Below are 22,245 nucleotides of genomic sequence, written 5' to 3'. Positions count from 1 at the left end.
AGTGACATATATATGGTTATAACACACCAATCGTTAACCTGTAATACGGAATTGGGCAGTTGGTTCTCTTGTCTTTTAGTGAGGGTCAATGTCTTTGGTTTCTAGTGATACCAATGTGAATTCACTCTGCTCCATGCGATATTGGTATCTGGAGCACTGACTTTGAGCATCGGACCTTGTCTTCACTTTTCCTTTCAATTTATTTGCTAAAGGTGGGACAGTCGGAGCAGAGCTTTGTCCAGTTGCGGTTTCATAACTCCAAGTTGCCCAAGAGACGGGGCTGGAAACCTACATGGCCAATTACTTGGAGGTGCTTGATTTTTGTTTCCTGGTATGAACCAGGCTCATGTGACGATAGTAAGAACAGAGGGATATGTGGCTTCAGGTCCTCCATCCAGAGATTTCATCTATAGTTTAATTGTAATGGAGCAAAAAATTTTAAAAATGACGGATGTTTTCAGCTTCGAATGCACAATGGGCTGGAATAAACAGCAAAAGGGCGAGAACGCAGTCAGGTGTGGCAATGAGTCAGGAATATATTCCAAAATGTCGACTCTATTTTCTCTCCACGGATGTTCCCTGGCCTGCTGAGTTTTTCCAGCATTTTCTGTTGTTATTTAGGAATATAATCCAGCCTAGTATGAAGTCGCAGGTGGTATTTGAGAATGGCCTTGGCCTGTTGGAGTGCAAGTTCTTGGTGCCAACTCATTCTGTATTTTTTAAAAATTCATTCTCAGGATGTGGGCGTTGCTGGCAAGGTCAGCATTTATTGCCCATCCCTAATTGCCCTTGAGAAGGTGGCGGTGAGCCGCCTTCTTGAACCGCAACAGTCAGTGTGTTGATGGTACTCCCACAGTGCTGTTAGGTAGGGCATTCCAGGATTTTGACCCAGCGACAATGAAAGAACAGCGATATATTTCCAAGTCAGGCTGGTGTATGACTTGGAGGGGAACTTGGAGGCGGTGGTGTTCCCAGGCGACTGCTGCCCTTGTCCTTCTAGGTGGTGGAGATTGCGGGTTTGGGAGGTGCTGTCGAAGAAGCCTTGGTGAGTTGCTGCGGTGCATCCTGAAGACAGTACACAGTGCAGCCACGGTGTGCCAGTGGTGGAGGGAGTGAATGTTTAAGGTGGTGGGTGGGCTGTCGTACTGACTAAAAGGTACATTTACTTTTACGAGATCCATCACTGCTAAACATTTCATCATGTGAACAGTACCCACAGAACACTGAATATTTACTATGAAAAATAGATTTCATCTCAAGAATTCACATGGGCAGCAGGTGTCAGCTGTGGCTCAGTGGGTAGCACTTTGCCTCTGAGTCAGAGGGTTGTGGGTTAAAGTCCCACTCCAGAGACTTGAGCACAAAATCTAGGCTGGCAGTACTGAAGGAGCGCTGCACTGTCAGCAGTGCTGTCTTTCGGATGAGATGTTAAACCGAGGCACCGTCTGCCCGCTCAGGTGAATGTAAAAGATCCCAGGACACTATTCGAAGACGAGCAAGGGAGTTCTCCCCGGTGTCCTGGCCAATATTTACCCCTTAACCAACATCACTAAAACAGGTGATCTGGTCATTATCAGATTGCTGTTTGTGGGAGCTTGCTGTGCGCAAATTGGCTGCCGCGTTTCCAACATTACAACAGTGACTGCACTTCAAAAGTACTTCATTGGCTGTGAGGCGCTTTGGGATGTCCCGAGCTCGTGAAAGGCGCTATATAAATGCAAGTTCTTTCTTTCTATAAACATTTTACTACATTAACACAATTTTAAAAAAAACATGAAAAGTTGGAATTTAAAGGTATAAAGTTTATTAAAGTTAATTCATTTTCAAAGATGCTTTCCATCACATCTATAAAAAGTATGAGCAAGATCATGCTTTGTAGAGTAGTGAGAAAAAATGCGGGAAGAGTCAATCTATGAACTGACGATACTGTTGTCATCTTTTCAACACTCCACAGTGACATCGTTGCGCACAATACTAACGTTACTCTTTACAAAAGTCACTCTTAAGAATTGGGAATTAAGAAAAGAAATTAAGAGTATTTTACACTGGAAAAAAAAATTCAACACAGTCACACGTCACTTCAAAGCAAAAGCAAGTCCAGTGTTGTTCCCTTAGAGGCAACGTGAACACTGGTAGAATTAGAGGGCGTTCTCCATCCTTCCACCAATCCCCTTCTCATTTTGGGAGTTGCAAAGACTTTTTAATAATGGGATGTTTTCTTATTAGGAAAAAATACCATCTTTAGTATTTAAAATTCCAAGACTATCAGAAATTATAAATGGAAATGAGGAAGCTCTTCTACAGAATGAACTTTGGCACACTGTGGCATGTAAACATTTTATTTGAAAAAAAAATTATCAAACCCCATGTTCAGCAGCAGTAGAATTTCTCTTTCCAACAATGAACTTGGCAGTTCCACGATGTGTACAGTTTCTGCTTTTAAAGTTGGTTATAAAATTACTGTCTGCCCTTTCACATAAACAAAGACATGGGAGAGAAAGAGAGAGACACACACACAGATAGAGGTGTGACAGAGAAAGAGACATGAGGAGAGAGAGGTGTGACAGAGAAAGAAACAGAAAGAGACAAGAGAAAGACACGGAGGACAGAGAGTGAGAGACAGAGAGAGTGAGAGACAGAGAGAGTGAGAGACAGAGAGAGTGAGAGACAGAGAGAGTGAGAGACAGAGAGAGTGAGAGACAGAGAGAGTGAGACAGAGAGAGTGAGACAGAGAGAGTGAGAGACAGAGAGTGAGAGACAGAGTGAGAGACAGAGAGAGTGAGAGACAGAGAGAGTGAGAGACAGAGAGAGTGAGGGACAGAGAGAGTGAGGGACAGAGAGAGTGAGGGACAGAGAGAGTGAGGGACAGAGAGAGTGAGGGACAGAGAGAGTGAGGGACAGAGAGAGTGAGGGACAGAGAGAGTGAGGGACAGGGAGAGTGAGGGACAGAGAGAGTGAGGGACAGAGGGAGTGAGGGACAGAGGGAGTGAGGGACAGAGGGAGTGAGGGACAGAGGGAGTGAGGGACAGAGGGAGTGAGGGACAGAGGGAGTGAGGGACAGAGGGAGTGAGGGACAGAGGGAGTGAGGGACAGAGACAAGTATAGAGAGAGGGAGGAAGAGCGAGGGAGAAGAGAGAGGTATAGAGAGGGAGGAAGACAGAGAGCGAAAGACAGAGGGAGAGAGAAGAGAGAGGTATAGAGAGAGAAAGAAGGAGACAGAGAGAGAGAGATGTCTCTTTTTTTAATCATCCTTTCGTACTCCTGACTGTGCCAGACACTTTTATTGCATTGTGGTCACTAAATCCTAACAGTGTAACCTGACAAGACAGTCATCAATTTGGTAAACTAAATAAATATAAATGGAATAAGACTTTACAGAAAATTGACACTAAGCAAGACATACTTGTTAGCAGAGGTGACCTCGAGAGGCAGCGGCACACAAACCATTTTCTTTTTAAGATGGCTACTGCTTTCAGTTCACTTAGCAATCGTTTTATAACAATTCCTCTTAAGTCTTCGAACGACAGGCAAAAAAACCATTAAGATACTGCCACTGCTGAAGGTGCGTTGTGATCACCTAGGAATTTGGCTTTCTTGTTGTTACTTAACCTGGGATAAGCAAGGCACCGTGTTAGACACCAACTTTGAAAAAGTCACTGCAGAAAAAGCTAGCGGGCGAATTCTCAGAGGGGTTTACAGAAAGTGCAGGCTGGAATCACAAACAAAAGGAATGATGTTGGTGCTGTTACAGTCGCTTAACATGGCTACTTACATAATAAATATAAAATGCCTGTGAATTGTCAACAGGCTTTGATCCATTAAATAACATTTAGCAATGTGTTTGTGCCTCACAATTACAGGTTACACCCACCCCCAGCCCCCCAAGCACACAAAGAACTAAGAAAAGTGCCGAGGTTTCGTTGAACGTAATAAAGACATACCAAAATGCAAGTACAGCGTGTGGCTGTTCGGTTTTTTTTTGGATAGCGTTTCAATTCCATACATCTATCTCTCTTTGTTCAATCAGTTATTATTGGCTTACAAAACCCATTATATGTTGAATTACAGAGATATGGAGTCTGCACATTCTGCAGTGAAAACCGAACATCAGAAAAAAACACAGTAGCTTTGCATTTGAATGACAGATCCGATACAAAAATTAACTGTAAAAAGACCGAATAACATGCGAATTCAAAAACACTGCGGAGCTGGACAGCACTGTGATGAAATATTCCATTCATCACTGCCTGTGACTGTGGTTGGTTTCAGTTTCATTTCCCTTACCTCTGTTCCGTTTCCTCACCATTGTATTGTACTGTGTGTAGGGCTCCGCCCATACCTGGCCCATTGTATTGTACTATGTGTAGGGCTCCGCCCATACCTGGCCCCTATGTAAGCTGGCCCAGCCTGCAGCACATCCAGTACGGCAGAGCTCTGGATGGAAGATACCTCTCTCCTGTGTGTTACCTTCTAAGTCAATAAAAGCCTTGTTTTGTTTCGCTAACATCGAGTCTCGGATTTATTGAGGCACATCAAGCACCTTCTTTCGAGACGTAGATATTTTGACTGTTCGACGAGCTCATAAGCAGTCTTCATTATTAGTGCAGTGCATTTCCTATAAAACAGAAATCTATATTTGGGAAACTTCCACAACAGAAGAACTGAACTGGTTCTTATTGGGGATGGAAGTGTATGTACCGTCCTATTTAACTGTTTTACCCAACTGTACATCAGAAGGGAGGAAGGGCTAAATGAAAAAAATAATATATCTATAGTAATCGGAACCCACGAGTTTCGAAACTCAATACATTAATTCAAGAAAAGGTGGAATAAGGAACTCTTTCAAAAATCGAGGTATATGGTTGAATGCAAACTTGATTTAACAATTTAACTATTGTCCACATTGAAAGTTCCAAAATGTAACGGTCCAGATGTATTACTGCTGTAAATTAAGTGTGAATTTCCACTGTTGTGAAAGGGATGAACTGCAGACTTCTACTGTGAGCCCACCACTCCTGGTGTTCCGACTGTCCAGACACAAGTTGCTTCCCACATGCCTTAGTTTCGCGTTGTTCTCAATTTGTTCCCATTTCTGTAAAGGAGTAGTATCACCAAGAGTAGGTTAGTGTGCCAAACGAGTTATCCAAACAGCTCAAAATGACAAAATAATTACAGCACAGTAGCAGGCCATCCGGCCCAACTGGCCCATGCCGGTGTTTATGTTCCACATGAGCCTCCTCCCCACCCCTCTTCATCTCATCCTATCAGCATAACCTTCTATTCCTTTCTCCCTCGTGTGTTTATCTAGCTTCCCCTTAAATGCATCTATACTAATCGCTTCAACTACTCCATGTGATAGCGAGTTACACAACACTCTCTGGGTAAAGAAGTTTCTCCTGAATTCCCTATTGGATTCAAGAGTATAGCGCACTGTAGGGATCTAGCTATCTGTTTACATTGAATAGGGGGGGATAACTTTAAAATTGAGTAACAATCAGACAACGTGCTAGTTAATGATAAGTTTTTTTTTGTTTGCTTAAAAACGGTATAAATAAGGGTAGCAAAGCTTCACACAGTAGGAACTTTAGCTACCTTCGAGGAGGGGTACCATGAACGACCTGGACAGGAAATTGCTCATGATTCCCGGGGAGTTCTTTACATGTGAGTTTTCTAGGAGTAGGACTCTGTGTACTGCTCTGTACATAGTCTTAAGATCAATGTTTTGAAACAATAATAAATACTGGCCTAGGAATTCGGTGGGGCGCCAAGCTCGCCTGGGCGCCGGAATTACCGCTGCGAACGGAGCCGTTGCGCCCGCCGGAAATTCAGTTTGAGCGCCTCAAGAGGGACGCAGGGCGCTGCTTGAGGCGCCCCGCAACCCTCTTGGGGCGCTGAAACTGAATATCGCAGCGCAATGGCGCTGCGGTACTGCAGGCCTTCCTCCCCTTCTTAAGGGGGAGGGCCTGCACCAGCGCAATGACCGATCGCGAGTGCCGGCAAAAGAGCCCGGCACCGAGGAGAAGTGCCGGGCTCTCGGGACACAGCCGGCACTGCCCGGTGGGGGAGAGGGGATCAGGAGGCCGGGGACGGAGGTGCTGGCAGGCGGCCACCGAAAAAAATGGCCGCCCCGCACCTCCACCTTAATTTGCGCCACTACCGGCACAGGTAGGCCCTGTGAACCGGGCGCGATTTGCGACCGGCGTTAGAGGTGGGCGCGACCCAATATCGTGATCGGGGCGGTAGCGGGGCGCTGCGCACACCGATGACGTCATCGGTGGCGGCGCAGCGCTACAGGCTAACGCCTCCATTAGCGCCCCGCTAAGTATCGCGGGCGGCGTGGCCAGTGGCGCTAAAGCCACTGAGTGCCCTCTTTAGGCGCTAACTGGTGGCGCAGCCCACCGAATTTCTAGGCCACTATCTCTAGCTTTCGCGAAGCTGTGATTAAAAGGTTAAGGATTACTCAACAAGCACCCTTAGAATTACCCGCTGTAACAGCACCCGTTACCTACCTGTCTGCTGTCATTGTCTCTGCATCCTTGCAGCTTTATGAGGGAACCAGCGACCCGGTCCACCACAGTAAGGCACAAATCCATGTGTTTCACCGACTTGTCTTTCGTTAGTGCCCATTCCTGACCAAATAAACCCAGAAAGACAACAAGGTGAGAACTGAACAGATGTTTCGTGGCCGGATTGATGGTCATATACCATCCCCCCCACAACCCAAAGGCACATGTACAAAAACCCACCATGGCAAGTTGGGAAACTGAATTAATTAAATCTGGCAATTTGTGGGCTGGCACCAGAAAAAAGTGACCATGAAAGGTGTCGGAGTGTCGTGAAAACCCAACTGGTTCAACTAATGTGCTTCAGGGAAAGGACCCCGCCACCCCTACCTGGTCTGGGCCTACACGTGACTCCAATCCCCCCTCTATATGGTTACCTCTTAATGCCCTCAGGGATGGGCAATAAATGAGGCTTTGCCAGTGTCACCCACATCCCAAAATCAGTTGGAAAGTCGGCCTCCCTGCCGTAAAGTCGGAACTCCTCCCAAGCGCAGGAACAAGGTGATCCAATACATTTCAGCATAAAAATGAAATCATAACCATAGAGGGATAACGCCAAACACTGCACACCTGGTTACCCCCTGCATTGTGACATTCATAGACACCCACAACACCATCCGCAAAGTGGCCCAGTGTGTCTAGGCAATTGGAACCTTGTTGTAAAGCTCCAAAAGCGATATCTTGGTGATCAGGGACCCTACAAAAGGGAAATACAAACATAATTATTATTATAGCACATGGACAGGCTGAATTAGAGAGGTTATATGTAAAAAACAAAACAACACTGAACTATACATGAAAGCAAAGAAAGAACTTGCATTTCTATAGCGCCTTTCATAACTTCAGGACATTCCAAAGCGCTTTACAGCCAATGAAGTACTTTTGAAGTGTAGTCACTGTTGTAATGTAGGAAATGTGGCAGCCAATTTGCACACACCAAGATCCCACAAACAGCAATGAGATAAATGACCAGATGTTTTAGTGATGTTGATTGAGGGATAAATGTTGGCCACGACACTGGGGAGAACTTCCCTGCTCTTCGAATAATGCCGTGAGATCTTTTACGTCCACCTGTGAAGGCAGACGGGGCCTCGGTTTAACGTCTCATCTAAAAGACAGAAAGGTGAAAGAATCTCTTTCTTATTGGGACATAAGTTGCAACTAGAACAAACTGCAAAGTTTCTGCTGTGGGTAATTACAAGGGCACACAGGACTTGTCTGCATGTGGGTGTACGCTTATAGGCGCACTTGCGTGTATGTATGCGCATGCAAAGCTACTCCTCAGAGTGACTGGGGCTCCGTTCCTGCCTTGTAGTGTGTGCGCACAAAGGGCCCATTGGCACGATGATGACAATGGCTTGGTTAGACGTGCATAGCGTGCACCTCATCTGCTAAGATCACCAGCTGCCTCTGCCCCCAGGCCCACAGAGCATTCACAGACTGTACTCTCAATTTGTACCTCAGTTCTTTTAAAACCAGCACCAAAAAGCACAGAGACAAGTGTGACATCCACACGGAGACAAGGTACACACAGACACAGAAATGGTAACAGTCCAAGAATAAGAACAGTGAAGTAGTAAGGAGGTTTTATAATGCGAATCTTGAAAGTGCTGGAGAGGCGACTACAAACTAGCCCCCATCATTGAGCCAACCACCCCTAAGGAGCAAGCGGGCTTCAGGAGCGGCCGTAACTGCTGCAACCAAGTGGTAGCAGGCTTCTAGCGCCAGCTCAAGACCGCCATAGCACTCGTGGACCTGTTAACAGCGTATGACGCATGGACTGCTTTTCAAGCTCTCCACCATTTTACCCGGCAGAACAACGATTCTTCTTCTCAACTCCATTCTTAGCAACCGACGCGTCCGTGTGTACACTGGCACCCAGAAGAGTAGATTTGGACATTGAACAACAGACTCCCACAGGGTTCTGCCCTGGCACCCATGTTATTCAACATTTACACCAGTGACCTGCCCGAAATAGAGTCCCGCAAGTTCGTATACGCTGATGACATTGCCTTGGCCACGCAGAACATGAATCTGTCCATCACCGAGGAGACCCTGACCAGTGATTTACAGAGGATGGAGGCCTACTTCCGCCAATGGTGACTTCGGCCAATCCCGCAAAAGACCGTCACCTCGACATTCCACCTCAACACCCATCAAGCAAACCAAGCTTTGAAAGTCTCCTCCTGTAGCACAGAGGTAAACCATGCCAAAAAACCCTCCTATTTAGTCTTGACAAAGGGTTTTGACCTGAAACGTTGACTCTATTTTCTCTCCACGGATGTTGCCTGGCCTGCTGAGTTTTTCCAGCATTTTCTGTTGTTATTTCTCCTATTTAGGAGTCGCGCTTGATCGCAGCCTGTTGCATAGGCAGCATCTCCGGAACCGTGGGAAGAAACTAAAGAGTAGGGTCAATTTGATGCAGAAACTCGCCGGATCCACATGGGGAGCAGACACTCAAATCCTCTGTACGGCAGCACTCATCCTGGTGCACTCTACAGTCGAGTACTGCTCTCCGGCATGGCTATCAAGTCGCATGCCAAATCCGTGAAGTCCAGCTGAACTCTACCAAGAGAATTATCACCGCTACGCTTTTAACAACACCAACACACCTACGCTGTGAACATGTAGTCTCCAGAGAATACAACTGCTACACCAGCAAAGACTTGCCGATCCAGGCCGACTTGACCAACCTGCCTCAAATCTAGGCCATTTTTTACCGTCACCAAAGCCCTTCGTCGATCTCCCCTCAGCCTTGATGACCGCTGGCGAAATGCTTGAACTGCGACATACAGAATGGATTCCTTATACAACCTGAAGGATCAAACCTTCCTCGCAAACAGTGGACAACCATCAACCGCCTCAGAACCAGCCATGGTAGATGCCGCCACCTTCTCCATAGATGGAAGATTAAGCATCCCCATCATGCGACTGTGGAGCTCCTAATCAGACCCTGGACCACATCATTGAGCACTGCCCTCAGGAAATTCACAGGCAGCCTACAAGATATCCACACTGTTACACAGGAAGCTTTGGCCTGGATATTGGACTTAGATATTGATATTTAATTTGTTTTTTGCTACTACCATACGAAAGAAGACAGAAATGGTAACAGTCCAAGAATAAGAACAGCAAAGCTTTTATGTGTGAATTTTGAATTACAGTTAAGGAATGAAGTGACCACACCAAAGGTAAATAATCACCAAAATTAAAGCAAACACTGGATGCTGGAAATCTGAAATAAAAACAGAAAATGCTGGAAGCACTCAGTAGCTCAGGCAGCATCTGATTCTGATAGTCACATTTACACCTCCTCGAGACCCAGCTTTTGTTCCTTTACTTGTCCCATTACCACCCGCTTTTTCCTTGCGCCATCATCCCTTTTGTCATTTAACCTCTCCTGCCTTCCACCCTATCACAGGCCTTCCCTTTTGTTCTTTCCTCCTCTCCCACCCTTCCCGTCTCTGCACCTGCTAAAATCTGTGACATTCTCTAACATTTTCCAGTTCTGATGAAAGCTCACCAACCTGAAACTTTAACTCTGTTTCTCTCTCCACAGGTGCTGCCTGAGCTGCTGAGTGTTGCCAGCAGTTTCTGTTTTTATGTTAGGCAAGCAATTACCATCTGACTTGTGCATGAACTGACTTTGGTAATAGTTACACGTGAAGGGTAGTGGTTTCATCTGCTTCTCGAGCTAGCTCTCATCGTATTGCCAGTGTTGGTTCCTTCCCTCCTCTTCTTCCTCTCACATGCTTTTATGCCAGTTACTTCCCCTTGCACCATTCTCCAGAAAGGTTGGATAGTTACCTATTGCCATTGTGCATTATAATTGCCCGGTAGGAAGTAGCTAAACTTGGCTTTTAATGTAAGTTTTCGATCTCCATCAGGAACTTAGCAACTGGCAAACTCCCAGGAACGGTGAGTTGCCACATGAACTCTCTGCATTATTACAGTCCCCACCACTTAAAACGACAATGAAGGGGCAGAGAGACTGCGGGAGAGGGGGCCGGGATTGGCCAGAAGGAGGAGGGGCAATGGAGGTCGGCCAATCCGAGGGTACGCTGCGAGGGTATTCAGGCAACAGATGTCATACCTTGCAATGTGGGAGGAGCAGTGTGTGCAAAGGCTCCGAGTCGGGAAGGTGGTTGTAACTGAGCTGTGCCACCTGCTTGCTCAGGATCTGCAGCCGCGTCTACGGTGCAGGACCTCTCTGTCGGTGTCCGTTAACGTGACTGTTGCCCTCAATTTCTATGCCACCGGATCCTTTCAGTCAGCCACTGGGGACATTGCGAATATCTCTCAGTTTGCAGTCCATTGTTGCATCCGGCAAGTTACAGCTGCCCTTTATAGACGAAGGCGTCAATTCATCACCTTCCCTCTGAGCCTGGAGAAGCAGGCGGAGCGCGCGCAGGGCTTCGCTGCTATTGCGGACTTCCCCATGGTGCAGGGGGCGATTGATTGCACACACGTGGCTTTGCGGGCGCCATTACTCAATCCTGAGGACTTCCACAACCGCAAGGGGTTCCACTCCCTCAATGTGCAGCTGGTCTGTGACCACCGCCAAATGATCATGGCAGTCAACGCCCAATACCCAGGGAGCAGCCACGATGCCTTCATCCTGCGGCAGACCTCAGTTTGTGAACTTTTTGAGGGGCCGGCTCGCCCACGAGGCTGGCTTCTTGGGGACAAGGGCTATCCTCTCTGCCCATGGCTCATGACACCACTCCGTTTGGCCGCCACCCCAGCAGAAGAGCTGTACAACAGCAGCCATCAGGCGACCAGGAACATTGTAGAGCCCACTATTGGTGTGCTCAAACAGCGTTTCCGCTGTCTGGACCATTCAGGGGGAGCCCTGCAGTACTCGCCGGAGCAAGTGGGTCACATCGTCGTCGTCTGCTGCATGCTCCACAACTTGGCGATTCGACGCACCCAGCCAATGCCAGCTGTCCCTCAAGGTCCAGCAGAGCAGGCGGACGAGGAGGAGGAGGAGCATGCGGACGAGGAGGAGGAGGAGGAAGATGGGAGGGCTTCTGAAAGTGGAAGGGCCATCCGTCAGAGGCTCATCAGGACTCGGTTCCAGGCCCCTCTGGCGGAATGTTGGGTGTCATTCGTCCTGCGCACTTCGGATCTTTGAAAGGCTCTGAAGGGCAGCATGACTGTAAATAGTAACGTGTACCATTGCAAATTAAAACTTTTCTTTATTGTCACAAAAGTCCTTCCTTCCAGCATAACAACGTCATGTCAACAGAAACCATAACTAACAAAATAACAGTTAACTCTTCGGCAAAGCCGCAAAATTAAACAAACCATTTCCAACAATCACAACAGGTGAGGGAGTCCTTGAATTTGGCCAAAGAAACGTCTCTGCACCTCCCTCTACTGCTGGCCCCTTGATGGAGAACGACTTCTCTTTCGTGGTCGGCCCCTTCCCTCCCTGCTGCTCCTACATAATTGAACCCCAGTGGCGGGGTCAAGGCTGGGGGACGCCTGCTGACTGTGTGGAAGCGCAGAAGCCCCTGAGGGACGGCCTGGCCGACCGCTGGTCTTGGAGGGTGCGGACGCAGGCTGCTTGATCTGAGCATGGCTGGAAGCAGTGTGCCCTGCAGGTGGTGGCAGCTGCACTGCAGACGTACCAGCGGTGGCATGAGCAATGGTCACCTGCCGAGAGAGGACACCTGCACCATGGTCGGACGACACGCTGGCTCTCTGAGGGGACCGGTTCGGCTCAACCACCACAATCGCCTGCTCCACTGATTCCTGGCCTTGTATGGTACTGGAAGGGCCCGGGGTGATCCTAGCTGATGCAGATAGGGTGGCTGCAGTGAGAGTTCGCGTTGCCTCAATCTGGGTGTGGACGAGGCCAGCAAGTGACTGCGTGGCAGCAGTGAGGACCTGTGTGGCAGGTACCAGTGCTTCGGAGAAGCCCTGGACAGTTCTTTCCATTGCTTCGGACAAGGCCGGAGCAGTCCGTTCCACTGCCTCGGACAAGCCCTGGACAGTCCTTTCCATAGCAGCCTCGAAGCCCTGGACAGTCCTCTCCATTGCTGCTCCAAAGCCCAACACACTCTTTGCCAGTGTTTCTATCGACTGAGGCATCCTCCCCACTGCAGCCATCAGCTCAGTGTGCCTGAGCTGGGCCTGGATGCTCATTTCAGCCAGGCTACGCACCTCCTCTGCACTCTGTGCAGCAGTCATCACTCCCTGCCTTGCCCTCGGGGGAGCCGGTGGCCGAACTTGCCTACCCCCCTCGCGTTGCTGCATGCCGCTTGTTCCGGCAACTGGCTCATCAGCAGAGCACCCCCCCCTCCAGGGAACTACTATCCCCAGTCTGCAGATGTGTACGCTCCCCTGAAGTTGGAACGGATGCTCCGGCTTCCTCCTGATCCTCGCCTCCGGAGGCACTGGCACTGGCAGCTTCAGGGCGCAGATCCCGAGTTGGTGATGCAGCATCTGAAAGCAGGGAGGTGGAAGAGTGACTTTAGCAAAAGGTCAGGTTGGCGGCAAGGCATGCCAGATTGCGGCAAGGCTCTGACATGGCTGCACACTGAGAAAGCATGCTGGCGGGGGGACCAAGTGGAAGTAGACAGCTGAAAAAGGTGAGAGCCTTACCCTCGCTGTCGAGAATGGGGTCGGCAGCTGCAGTGGTAACAGGACCACTCAGATGTCCTCCAAGAATCTGGTGCACTCTCCTCGAGATCCGTGAGTGACCACTTGTGGAGGTCCGCCACCAGTTCGACGCTGGTCCTTGCGGATCATCGCCAGCTTGGACTGCAGGGGAAAGAAGGGGAAGTTCTGTTACATGATGCCCTGAGTGATCATCTCATGCCCCCCATGGTGCAAGAGCCCTTACATGATGCCTTGAGAGATCATCTCATGCCCCCATGGTGCAAGAGCCCTTACATGATGCCTTGAGAGGTCATCTCATGCCCCCCATGGTGCAAGAGCCCTTACGTGATGCCTTGAGAGATCATCTCATGCCCCCCATGGTGCAAGAGCCCTTACATGATGCCTTGAGTCAAATGTCCATGTGTGTGCCCAGAAAGGGCCATGGGTGCTTGCTGACAGATGGCCATTGGGGCATCATGGCAACAGGGTGCGCGAAGTCAGGTGCAGATGGAGGGAATCAGAAGTTTGCATAAACAACACTCACCCTAACGACCCAAGTGAGGTCGTTGAATTTCTTCCTGCACTGAACAGGGCTCCTGGTCGCCATGCTGCTGGAGTTGACCCTCTGAGAAACATCCCTCCAAGCTCGGCGGTAATCCTTTTGATTCGGCCTCCTGCCATTGTCAGGATACAGAACTTCTCGACGGCGCTCCACTGCGGACACCAACTCCTCCAGAGCCTCAGTGCTGAAGCGCTCTGCTCTCTGTCTCACCTTCTCCATCCTGACCAATTTTTTGCGCCAGAGAAGAGCGCCGATTCTGAGGCCTACAGGGCGTTAAGTGTGGAAGCTGAGGCTGACTGACCCACCCCTCTAAGAGCCAGCTGGCGCCTGGAAGTCTCGTGGTTATCGGTAATTGAGATCACCTGCGCTGTGCCTGTCCACGCCGATATTGGGTAGCGCCGGAAGTTTTGCGCCTTAGGAGGCCCGTGCAATGTCTGAATTCGCGCCTCAATCCCCTTTGGGGCCGATGCAACCCAATATCGCGCCAGGCGGCAATAAGTTTCGTCTGGCTATAAACTTTGCGCAGCGCCAGTTCTAACGCCTCAAGCGGGGCGATACCCAATTTCTAGGCCTATGTGTCCTCCTCAAATCCAGTATGATTTGAACAGGTTGGGTGATCGGGCAGATGCAGTATAATGTGGATAAATGCGAGGTTATCCACTTTGGTGGCAAAAACAGAAAGACAGATTATCTGAACGGCAATAGATTGGGAAAAGGGGTAGTGCAACGAGACCTGGGTGTCCTTGTGCACCAGTCGCTGAAGGTAAGCATGCAGGTGCAGCAGGCGGTTAAGAAGGCAAATGGTGTGTTGGCCTTCATAGCGAGAGGATTTGAGTACAGGAGCAAGGATGTCTTGCTGCAGTTGTACAGGGCCTTGGTGAGACCACACCTTGAGTATTGTGTGCAGTTTTGGTCACCTTATCTGAGGAAGGATGTTCTTGCCATGGAGGGAGTGCAGCAAAGATTCACCAGGCTGATACCTGGGATGGCAGGAATGACGTATGAAGAGAGATTGGGTCGATTAGGCTTGTATTCGCTAGAGTTTAGAAGAAACTTATAAAATTCTAACAGGACTAGACAGACTAGATGTAGGAAGGATGTTCCCGATGGCAGGGGAGTCCAGAACCAGGGGTCACAGTCTAAGGATAAGGGGTAAGCCATTTAGGACTGAGATGAGGAGGAATTTCTTCACCCAGAGTGGTGAACCTGTGGAATTCTCTACCACAGAAGGTAGAGAATGCCAATTCATTAAATATATTCAAGAAGGAGTTAGATATATTTCTTAAGGCTAAAGGGATCAAGGGATATGGGGAGAAAGCAGGGACAGGGTGCTGAATTTGGATGATCAGCCATGATCTCATTAAATGGCGGAACAGGCTCGAGGGGCCGAATGGCCTACTCCTGCTCCTATCTTCTATGTTTCTATGTGGCACCTTATCGAATGCCTTTTGGAAATCCAAATACACTACATCTACTGGTTCCCCTTGATCCACCCTGCTTGTTACATCCTCAAAGAACTCTAATAAATTTGTCAAACACAATTTCCCTTTCATAAAACCATGTTGACTGTGCTTCATTGTATTATGATTTTCTAAATGTCCTGCTACTACTCCCTTAATAATGGATTCCAGCATTTTCCCAATGACAGATGTAAGGCTAACTGGCTTATAGTTTCCTGCTTTTTGTCTCCCTCCTTTCTTGAATAGGGACAGTTTTCCAATCCGCTGGGACCTTTCCAGAATCTAGGGAATTTTGGAAGATTACAACCAATGCATCCACTATCTCTGCAGCCACTTCTTTTAAGACCCTAGGATGCAGGCCATCAGGTCCAGGGGACTTGTCAGCCTTTAGTCCTATTAGTTTGCCTTGTAATTTTTCTTTAGTGATAGTGATTGTTTTAAGTTCCTCCCTCCCTTTTGCCCCTTGATTTTCCTCTATTATTGGGATGCTTTTTGTGTCTTCTACTGTGAAGACAGATACAAAATATTTGTTCAAAGTCTCTGCCATTTCCTTGTTTCCCATTATTAATTCTCCAGTCTCATCCTCCAAGGGACCAACATTTACTTTAGCTACTCTCTTCCTTTTTATATACTTGTAGATGCTCTTACTGTCTGTTTTTATATTTCTTGCTAGTTTACTCTCAGAATCTATTTTCTCCCTCTATTATTTTTTGTCATCCTTTGCTAGTTTCTAAAAATTTCCCAATCTTCTGGCCTACCACTAATCTTCGCAACATTGTATGCCTTTTCTTTCAATTTGATACCATCCTTAACTTCCTTAGTTAGCCACGGATGATTCATCCTTCTCACTGGAATATATCTTTGTTGAGAGTTATGAAATATCTCCTTAAATGTCTGCCACTGCTTATCTACCATCTTACCTTTTAATCTATTTTCCCAGTCCACTTTAGCCAACTTTGTCTTCATACCTTTGCAATTGCCTTTATTTAATTTTAAGACACTAGTTTCAGACCCAAGTTTCTCACCCTCAAACTGAATGTGAAATTCTATCATGTAATGACCACTCTTCCCTAGAGGATCCTTTGCTATGAGATCATTAATTAATCCTGTCTCATTACACATTACCAGATCTAAAATAGCCTGTTCCCTGGTTGGTTCCACAACGTATTGTTCTAAGAAACCGTCCCAAATACACTGTATGAACTCATCTTCAAGGCTACCTTTGCCAATTTGATTAGTCCAATCTATATGAAGATTAAAATCGCCCATGATTATTGCAGTACCTTTCTTACAAGCCCCCATTATTTCTTGATTTATACTCTGTCCTACAGTGTAGCTACTGTTAGGGGACCTATAGACTACTCCCACCAGTGACTTCTTTCCCTTGCTACTTCTCATCTCCACCCAAACTGATTCTACATCTTGATCTTCTGAGCCAAGATCATTTCTCACTACTGTACTGATCTCATCCTTTATTAACAGAGCTACCCACCTCCTTTTCCTTTCTGCCTAGCCTTCCGAAATGTCAAATACCTCTCAATATTCAGTTCCCAGCCTTGGTCACCTTGCAACCACGTCTCTGTAATGACTATCAGATCATACCCATTTATTTCTATTTGTGCCGTCAATTCATATATCTTGTTACGAATGCTGCGTGCATTCAGATAAAAAGCCTTTAATTTTGTCTTTTTACCATTTTTCCCTACTCTGACCCTATTTGCTGGTGCACTCTTATGTTTGTACGCTCTGTCCCTTCCTGTCACACTCTGGTTATCATTACCCCTATCGCTACCCTGTACTATTGCCTTGTCCTTTCTTTTTAACTTACTAAATTTCTCCTCACCTGAACCCTCCCCCCCCCACAATTTAGATGAAAGCCCTATCTACAGCCCATGTTATTCGATTCTCCAGGACACTGGTTCCAGCATGGTTCAAGTGGAGTCCACCCCAACGGAACAGCTCCCTCTTTCCCCAGTACTGGTGCCAGTGTCCCATGAATAAAAACCCATTTCTCCCACACCAATCTTTGAGCCACGCATTCAACTCTCTGATCTTATCGACCAATTTGCTCGTGGCTCAGGTAGTAATCCAGAGATTATTACCTTTGTGGTTCTGCTTTGTAATTTAGCCCCTAGCTGCTCATACTCCCTCAGTAGAACCTCTTTCTTACTCTTACCTATGTGGTTTGTACCTATGTGCACCACAAAAACTTGATCCGCCCCTTCCCACTCCAGCCCAGAGGAGATATCCTTAACCCTGGCACCGGGCAGGCAACACAGCCTTCGGGACGCACGCTCTCGGCTGCAGAGAACAGTATCTATCGCCCTAACTATACTGTCCCCTACCCACTACTACATTCCTTTTTACTCCCCCAACTTGAATGGCCCCCTGTACCATGGTGCTGTGGTCAGATTGCTCATCCTCCCTGCAGTCCCTGCTCCTCCACACAGGCGACAAGAACCTCGTACCTGTTGGACAAGTGCAAGAGCGGAGGCGCCTCCAATGCTACCTTCTGGATCCCGATACCTGCCTCACTCGTAGTCATACCCTCCTGTCCCTGACCACGGCCCAAATCTGAAGTATTTAACCTAAGGGGTGCGACTGCCTCCTGGAATAAAGCGTCCAGGTAACTTTCTCCCTCCCTGATGTATCGCAGTGTCTGACGCTCAGACTCCAGCTCATCTCTGAGCCGAAGGTTCCACAAGCTGCAGACACTTACTGCAGATGTGGCTGCTGTGGATCACAGTGGTGTCCACCAACTCCCATATGCTGCAGCTGCAACACATCACCTGCCCTGCCATCTTTATTGTACTTTATTTAACTAATTAGGTTTTCAAGTTTTGAAATATCACTCAATTATCTCTGTATAGTTTTAAAACTATAATAATGGCTCTTAATTTAAACCAATGCCCTAGTTAGAGAAAAGAGAGAAAAACTCACCAACTAAACACTTACCTGCTTTCCTGTGACGTCACGCTTTGATTTTATTTCCCCCCTCATAGGTCCGTCCACTCCCAGCTAGCTGCTTTTAACACTGCTGCTCCTCCCCGGGTCCCACTCTCACCGCTGGTATCCGGTCTCGGGCGCTGCTGCTCCTCCCCTGGTCCCACTCTCACCGCTGGTATCCGGCCTCGGGCGCTGCTGCTCCTCCCCTGGTCCCGTTCTCACCGCTGGTATCCGGCCTTGGGCGCTGCTGCTCCTCCCCTGGTCCCGCTCTCACCGCTGGTATCCGGCCTCGGGCGCTGCTGCTCCTCCCCTGGTCCCGCTCTGAACGCTGGTATCCGGCCTCAGGCGCTGCCGCTCCTCCCCTGGTCCCGCTCTTCACCGCTGGTATCCGGCCTCGGGCGTTGCTGCTCCTCCTCTGGTCCCGCTCTCACCGCTGGTATCTGGCCTCGGGCGCTGCTGCTCCTCCCCTGGTCCCGCTCTCACCGCTGGTATCGGGCCTCGGGCGCTGCTGCTCCTCCCCTTGTCCCGCTCTCACCGCTGGTATCTGGCCTCGGGCGCTGCTGCTCCTCCCCTGGTCCCGCTCTCACCGCTGGTATCTGGCCTCGGGCGCTGCTGCTCCTCCCCTGGTCCCGCTCTCACCGCTGGTATCCGGCCTCGGGCGCTGCTGCTCCTCCCCTGGTCCCACTCTCACCGCTGGTATCCGGCCTCGGGTGCTGCTGCTCCTCCCCTGGTCCCGCTCTCAACGCTGGTATCTGGCCTCGGGCGCTGCTGCTCCTCCCCTGGTCCCGCTCTCAATGCTGGTATCTGGCCTCGGGCGCTGCTACTCCTCCCATGGTCCCGCTCTCAACGCTGGTATCTGGCCTCGGGCGCTGTGCTTTTAATTCTACCGTTCCTCCCCTGGTCCCACTCTCACCGCTGGTATCGGGCCTCGGGCACTGCTGCTGTTAAGCTCTGCCGCTCCTCCCCTGGTACCACTCTAGGTTTGCACTAAGCACTGACTGCAGTATATAGAAAGCTAGTTGCATTGCAGACAGTCTTGTTTAGTTTATTCGTGATATGAGACAGTCTTGTTGTTTAGTGATAGCGCTACTCCATTATACCAGCCCTCGCGTATAGTGGGCAAATCGCGTTCGCACGACCGCCCACAGTATGCGGTGGGGTCTGCAGTTGGAAAAAAAAAGCATGCACCTCTCAGGACAAGCTTAAAAGTTTGACTGCTGCTTTGAAAGTCTCTGGAAAGTAAGCAGATGTTGCATTACTCAAGACCCCAATCAGGAAACCTGTTCCATGCAAGGAGCTTCTCACGCTCCCTTGGAAGAGGTGTCCTGGTGTTGGGAGAAGGAATTTCTGTTGTGAACTGTTCAGGTAAATACTTGAAACTTATTTAGAGTTCTTTACCATACAGAAATATAACAAACATCAGGGACTAACAGATTTCAGCACTGGGAAACCTACCTTAGCTCTGGATAGACATTTTCCAGGTACCACTTAAATGGTTTACAAGCCAGCTTCTTCTTCAGTTCTAATCTGCTCTGAATGCTGCACAAAAAAGAAAGAACTTGCATTTATACAGCACCCTTCACAACCTCAGGACGTCCCAAAATGCTTTACAGCCATTGAAGTACTTTTGAAGTGTAATGTAGGAAACATGGCAGCCAATTTGCGCACAGCAAGCTCCCACAAACAGCCATGTGATAATGACCAGATCATCTGTTTTTTTTGTGATGCTGGTTGAGGGATAAATATTGGCCCAGGACACTGGCTAGAATTTCCCCTGCGCTTCTTCGAATAGTGCCTGGGGGATTTTTTACATCCACCCGAGAGGGCAGATGGGGCTTCAGTTTAACGTCTCATCCGAAAGACAGCACCTCCGACAGTGCAGCACTCCCTCAGCACTGCACTGGGAGTGTCAGCTTCGAAAGAAATCATTTCAGAACAAAGAAAACGTACGCCCAGTAACGCAGTCCAGTATTCTACTTCAATAACTCAAACCTTGAAAGTTATTTGGGCCTTTGTCACAAGTCATACAGAAAAACAAAACTGAAACCATTCAAACCAGCTCTTAACATTGTTGGGCAGATGAGGTTTTTCAACTACTAGTATTTTTGAAGTGTAGTCACTGTTGCAATGTAGGAGTTGGCAGCTGTCCCCTTAATTGACACACACATAGATACACAAAGTGCCCTGGCAACTTGTACATGAATGGGCCTCACGCCCAGAATAATTCATTATTCCCAAAGCTCGTGCCTTTAAGGAAAAACTATCTGCTGGGACACACTGTTTTTAGGGGTCTTTGGAAAGACTCCAGGAGTTGGAGAGAGGGAAAACACTTACTGCAGTTTCCCCTTCTACTGTACCCTAAGAGGAAAAGAAGCTTTCCAGCTTAGCATTCTCCTGTTCCATCAAGTCTACATGTGCTGAGTATAGCAGGCTTGGGAGGAACAGGTGACTTCGGATCTCTAGTTCCCAAAGCTCTCCACCACTGGGGTTCTCCTTGCTTTATTCTGGGTGTGGGTCTGTTGTAGACTCTTTGATTGATTGTTATGATTAGTCAACAAATCCATTATTGTTGTATCGAGCAACTACCAGGATGGTAGAAGGCGAACTCAATGGACCCTGGTCTTTCTTCATCTAGCAAGTCCTGTGTACTTGAAGTATCCTTATTCACAAATCATTCTCAGTGTTGGGACTATAACTTGATGTATCACGTTGTTAATTGGAAGATCTGCTGGGTCATTGTCCTTTCTTGTTCTACGATGATCTCTGTCTTCCTTCTCCTACACCTTTCCTCGTCCTCCTCAGCGGATTAATCTTACCACGGCAGAACTTACTGTCCACATCAGTAACTAGTAACACTGATGGTTGCGATCAGCCCCACCTAATGCTATTTGTCCTGGCCAGATTATTTCCCAAAATAAAGCAAAAAGGGTAAGAAACGGTTAAATTATGAGAATAGATTGCTTGTATTCCCTTGATGAATATAGAAGATTATGGGGTGATCTAATTGAGGTGTTTTAAGATGATTAAAGGATTTGATTGGGTAGATAGAGAAAAACCAGTTCCTCTGGTGGTGGAGTCCCGAACAAGGGGGAAATAACCTTAAAATTAGAGCCAGGCCGTTCAGGGTGATGACAGGAAGCACTTCTTCACACAAAGGGTAGTGGAAATCTGGAACTCTCGCCCCCAAAAAGCTGTTGAGGCTGGAGATCAATTGGAAATTTCTAATCTGAGATTGATAGATTTTTGTTGGGTAAGCGTATCAAGGGATATGGGGCAAAGGGTATATGGAGTTCGATCACAGATCAGCCATGATCTCATTGAATGGCAGAGCAGGCTTGAGGGGCTCAATGGCCTCACTATTCATATCTTCCTAAATTCAAGATCCTGGGATCCTCGCCTTTCATCAGTTTACTGAATTGAAACAGTTCAGGTCTCAGTATCATTGATATCAGCTACAGATTATGCCGAGGCAGGGAGGTTATGCAGGAACTGTATGAAACAGTAGTTAGGCCACAACTAGAGTACTGCATACTGGTCACCATGTTACAGGGAAGAGGTGATTGCACAAAAGAGATTTATGAGGATGTTGCCAGAACTGGAGAATTTTACTACAAGGAAAGATTGGATAGGCTGGGGTTGTTTTCTTTGGAACAGAGAATCAATGAAATTTAAGGGGAGATTTAAGTGAGGTGTACAAAATTATAAGGGACCTAAATAGAGTGGATAGGAATGACCTGATAATAAAGGATGGGATAAAGACAGTAGAGAGAAAGGATCTTAGCTCTGAAAATCAAGAAGTAAAATCAGTTTGGGTGGAGCTAAGAAATAGCAAGGAGCAGAAAATATTGGTGGGAGTTGTTTATAGGCCCCAAAACAGTAGTTGTAATGTAGGGCAGAGTATAAATCAGGAAATTAGAGGTGCATGTAACAAGGGTGACATGAATCTTGTCATTCATGTGGAAATGACTTATGAAATAACACTGGGCGGCCTTCTGGTGGCGCTGTCCAGGGAGAGTATAAATACTCGGGCATGGGCCCAGCTTGCTCAGGACATTCTTTTACAGGAACTAGTGAAGGACACAACTGGATCTCCATGTTGTAAAACAGT

The 22,245-nt window shown here is 47.9% G+C and overlaps 1 protein-coding gene across 1 annotated transcript in view; it reads right to left on the bottom strand.

The window, feature by feature from the left end:
- Nucleotides 1–1,781: 1,781 nt before the first annotated feature.
- Nucleotides 1,782–22,245, bottom strand: part of galnt2 (UDP-N-acetyl-alpha-D-galactosamine:polypeptide N-acetylgalactosaminyltransferase 2) — a 139,510-nt gene continuing 119,046 nt past the window's right edge. Inside the window, exons 13-16 of the mRNA XM_085996763.1 lie at nucleotides 19,593–19,676; nucleotides 7,134–7,260; nucleotides 6,510–6,629; nucleotides 1,782–5,092 (exon numbers count right to left, since the gene is read on the bottom strand). Of these exons, the coding sequence (XP_085852889.1) occupies nucleotides 4,937–5,092; nucleotides 6,510–6,629; nucleotides 7,134–7,260; nucleotides 19,593–19,676 (487 nt within the window). The 3' untranslated portion in view covers nucleotides 1,782–4,936. The remainder of the gene's footprint in view (nucleotides 5,093–6,509; nucleotides 6,630–7,133; nucleotides 7,261–19,592; nucleotides 19,677–22,245) is intronic.

Source organism: Somniosus microcephalus, chromosome 9 (assembly GCF_052327205.1).
Source record: "Somniosus microcephalus isolate GS21.2 chromosome 9, FLI_Smic_1.0, whole genome shotgun sequence".
Classification (NCBI taxonomy): Eukaryota; Metazoa; Chordata; class Chondrichthyes; order Squaliformes; family Somniosidae; genus Somniosus; species Somniosus microcephalus.
The sequence above is the reverse complement of the archived record's forward strand: the minus strand, read 5'-3'. Positions and strand labels throughout refer to the sequence as shown.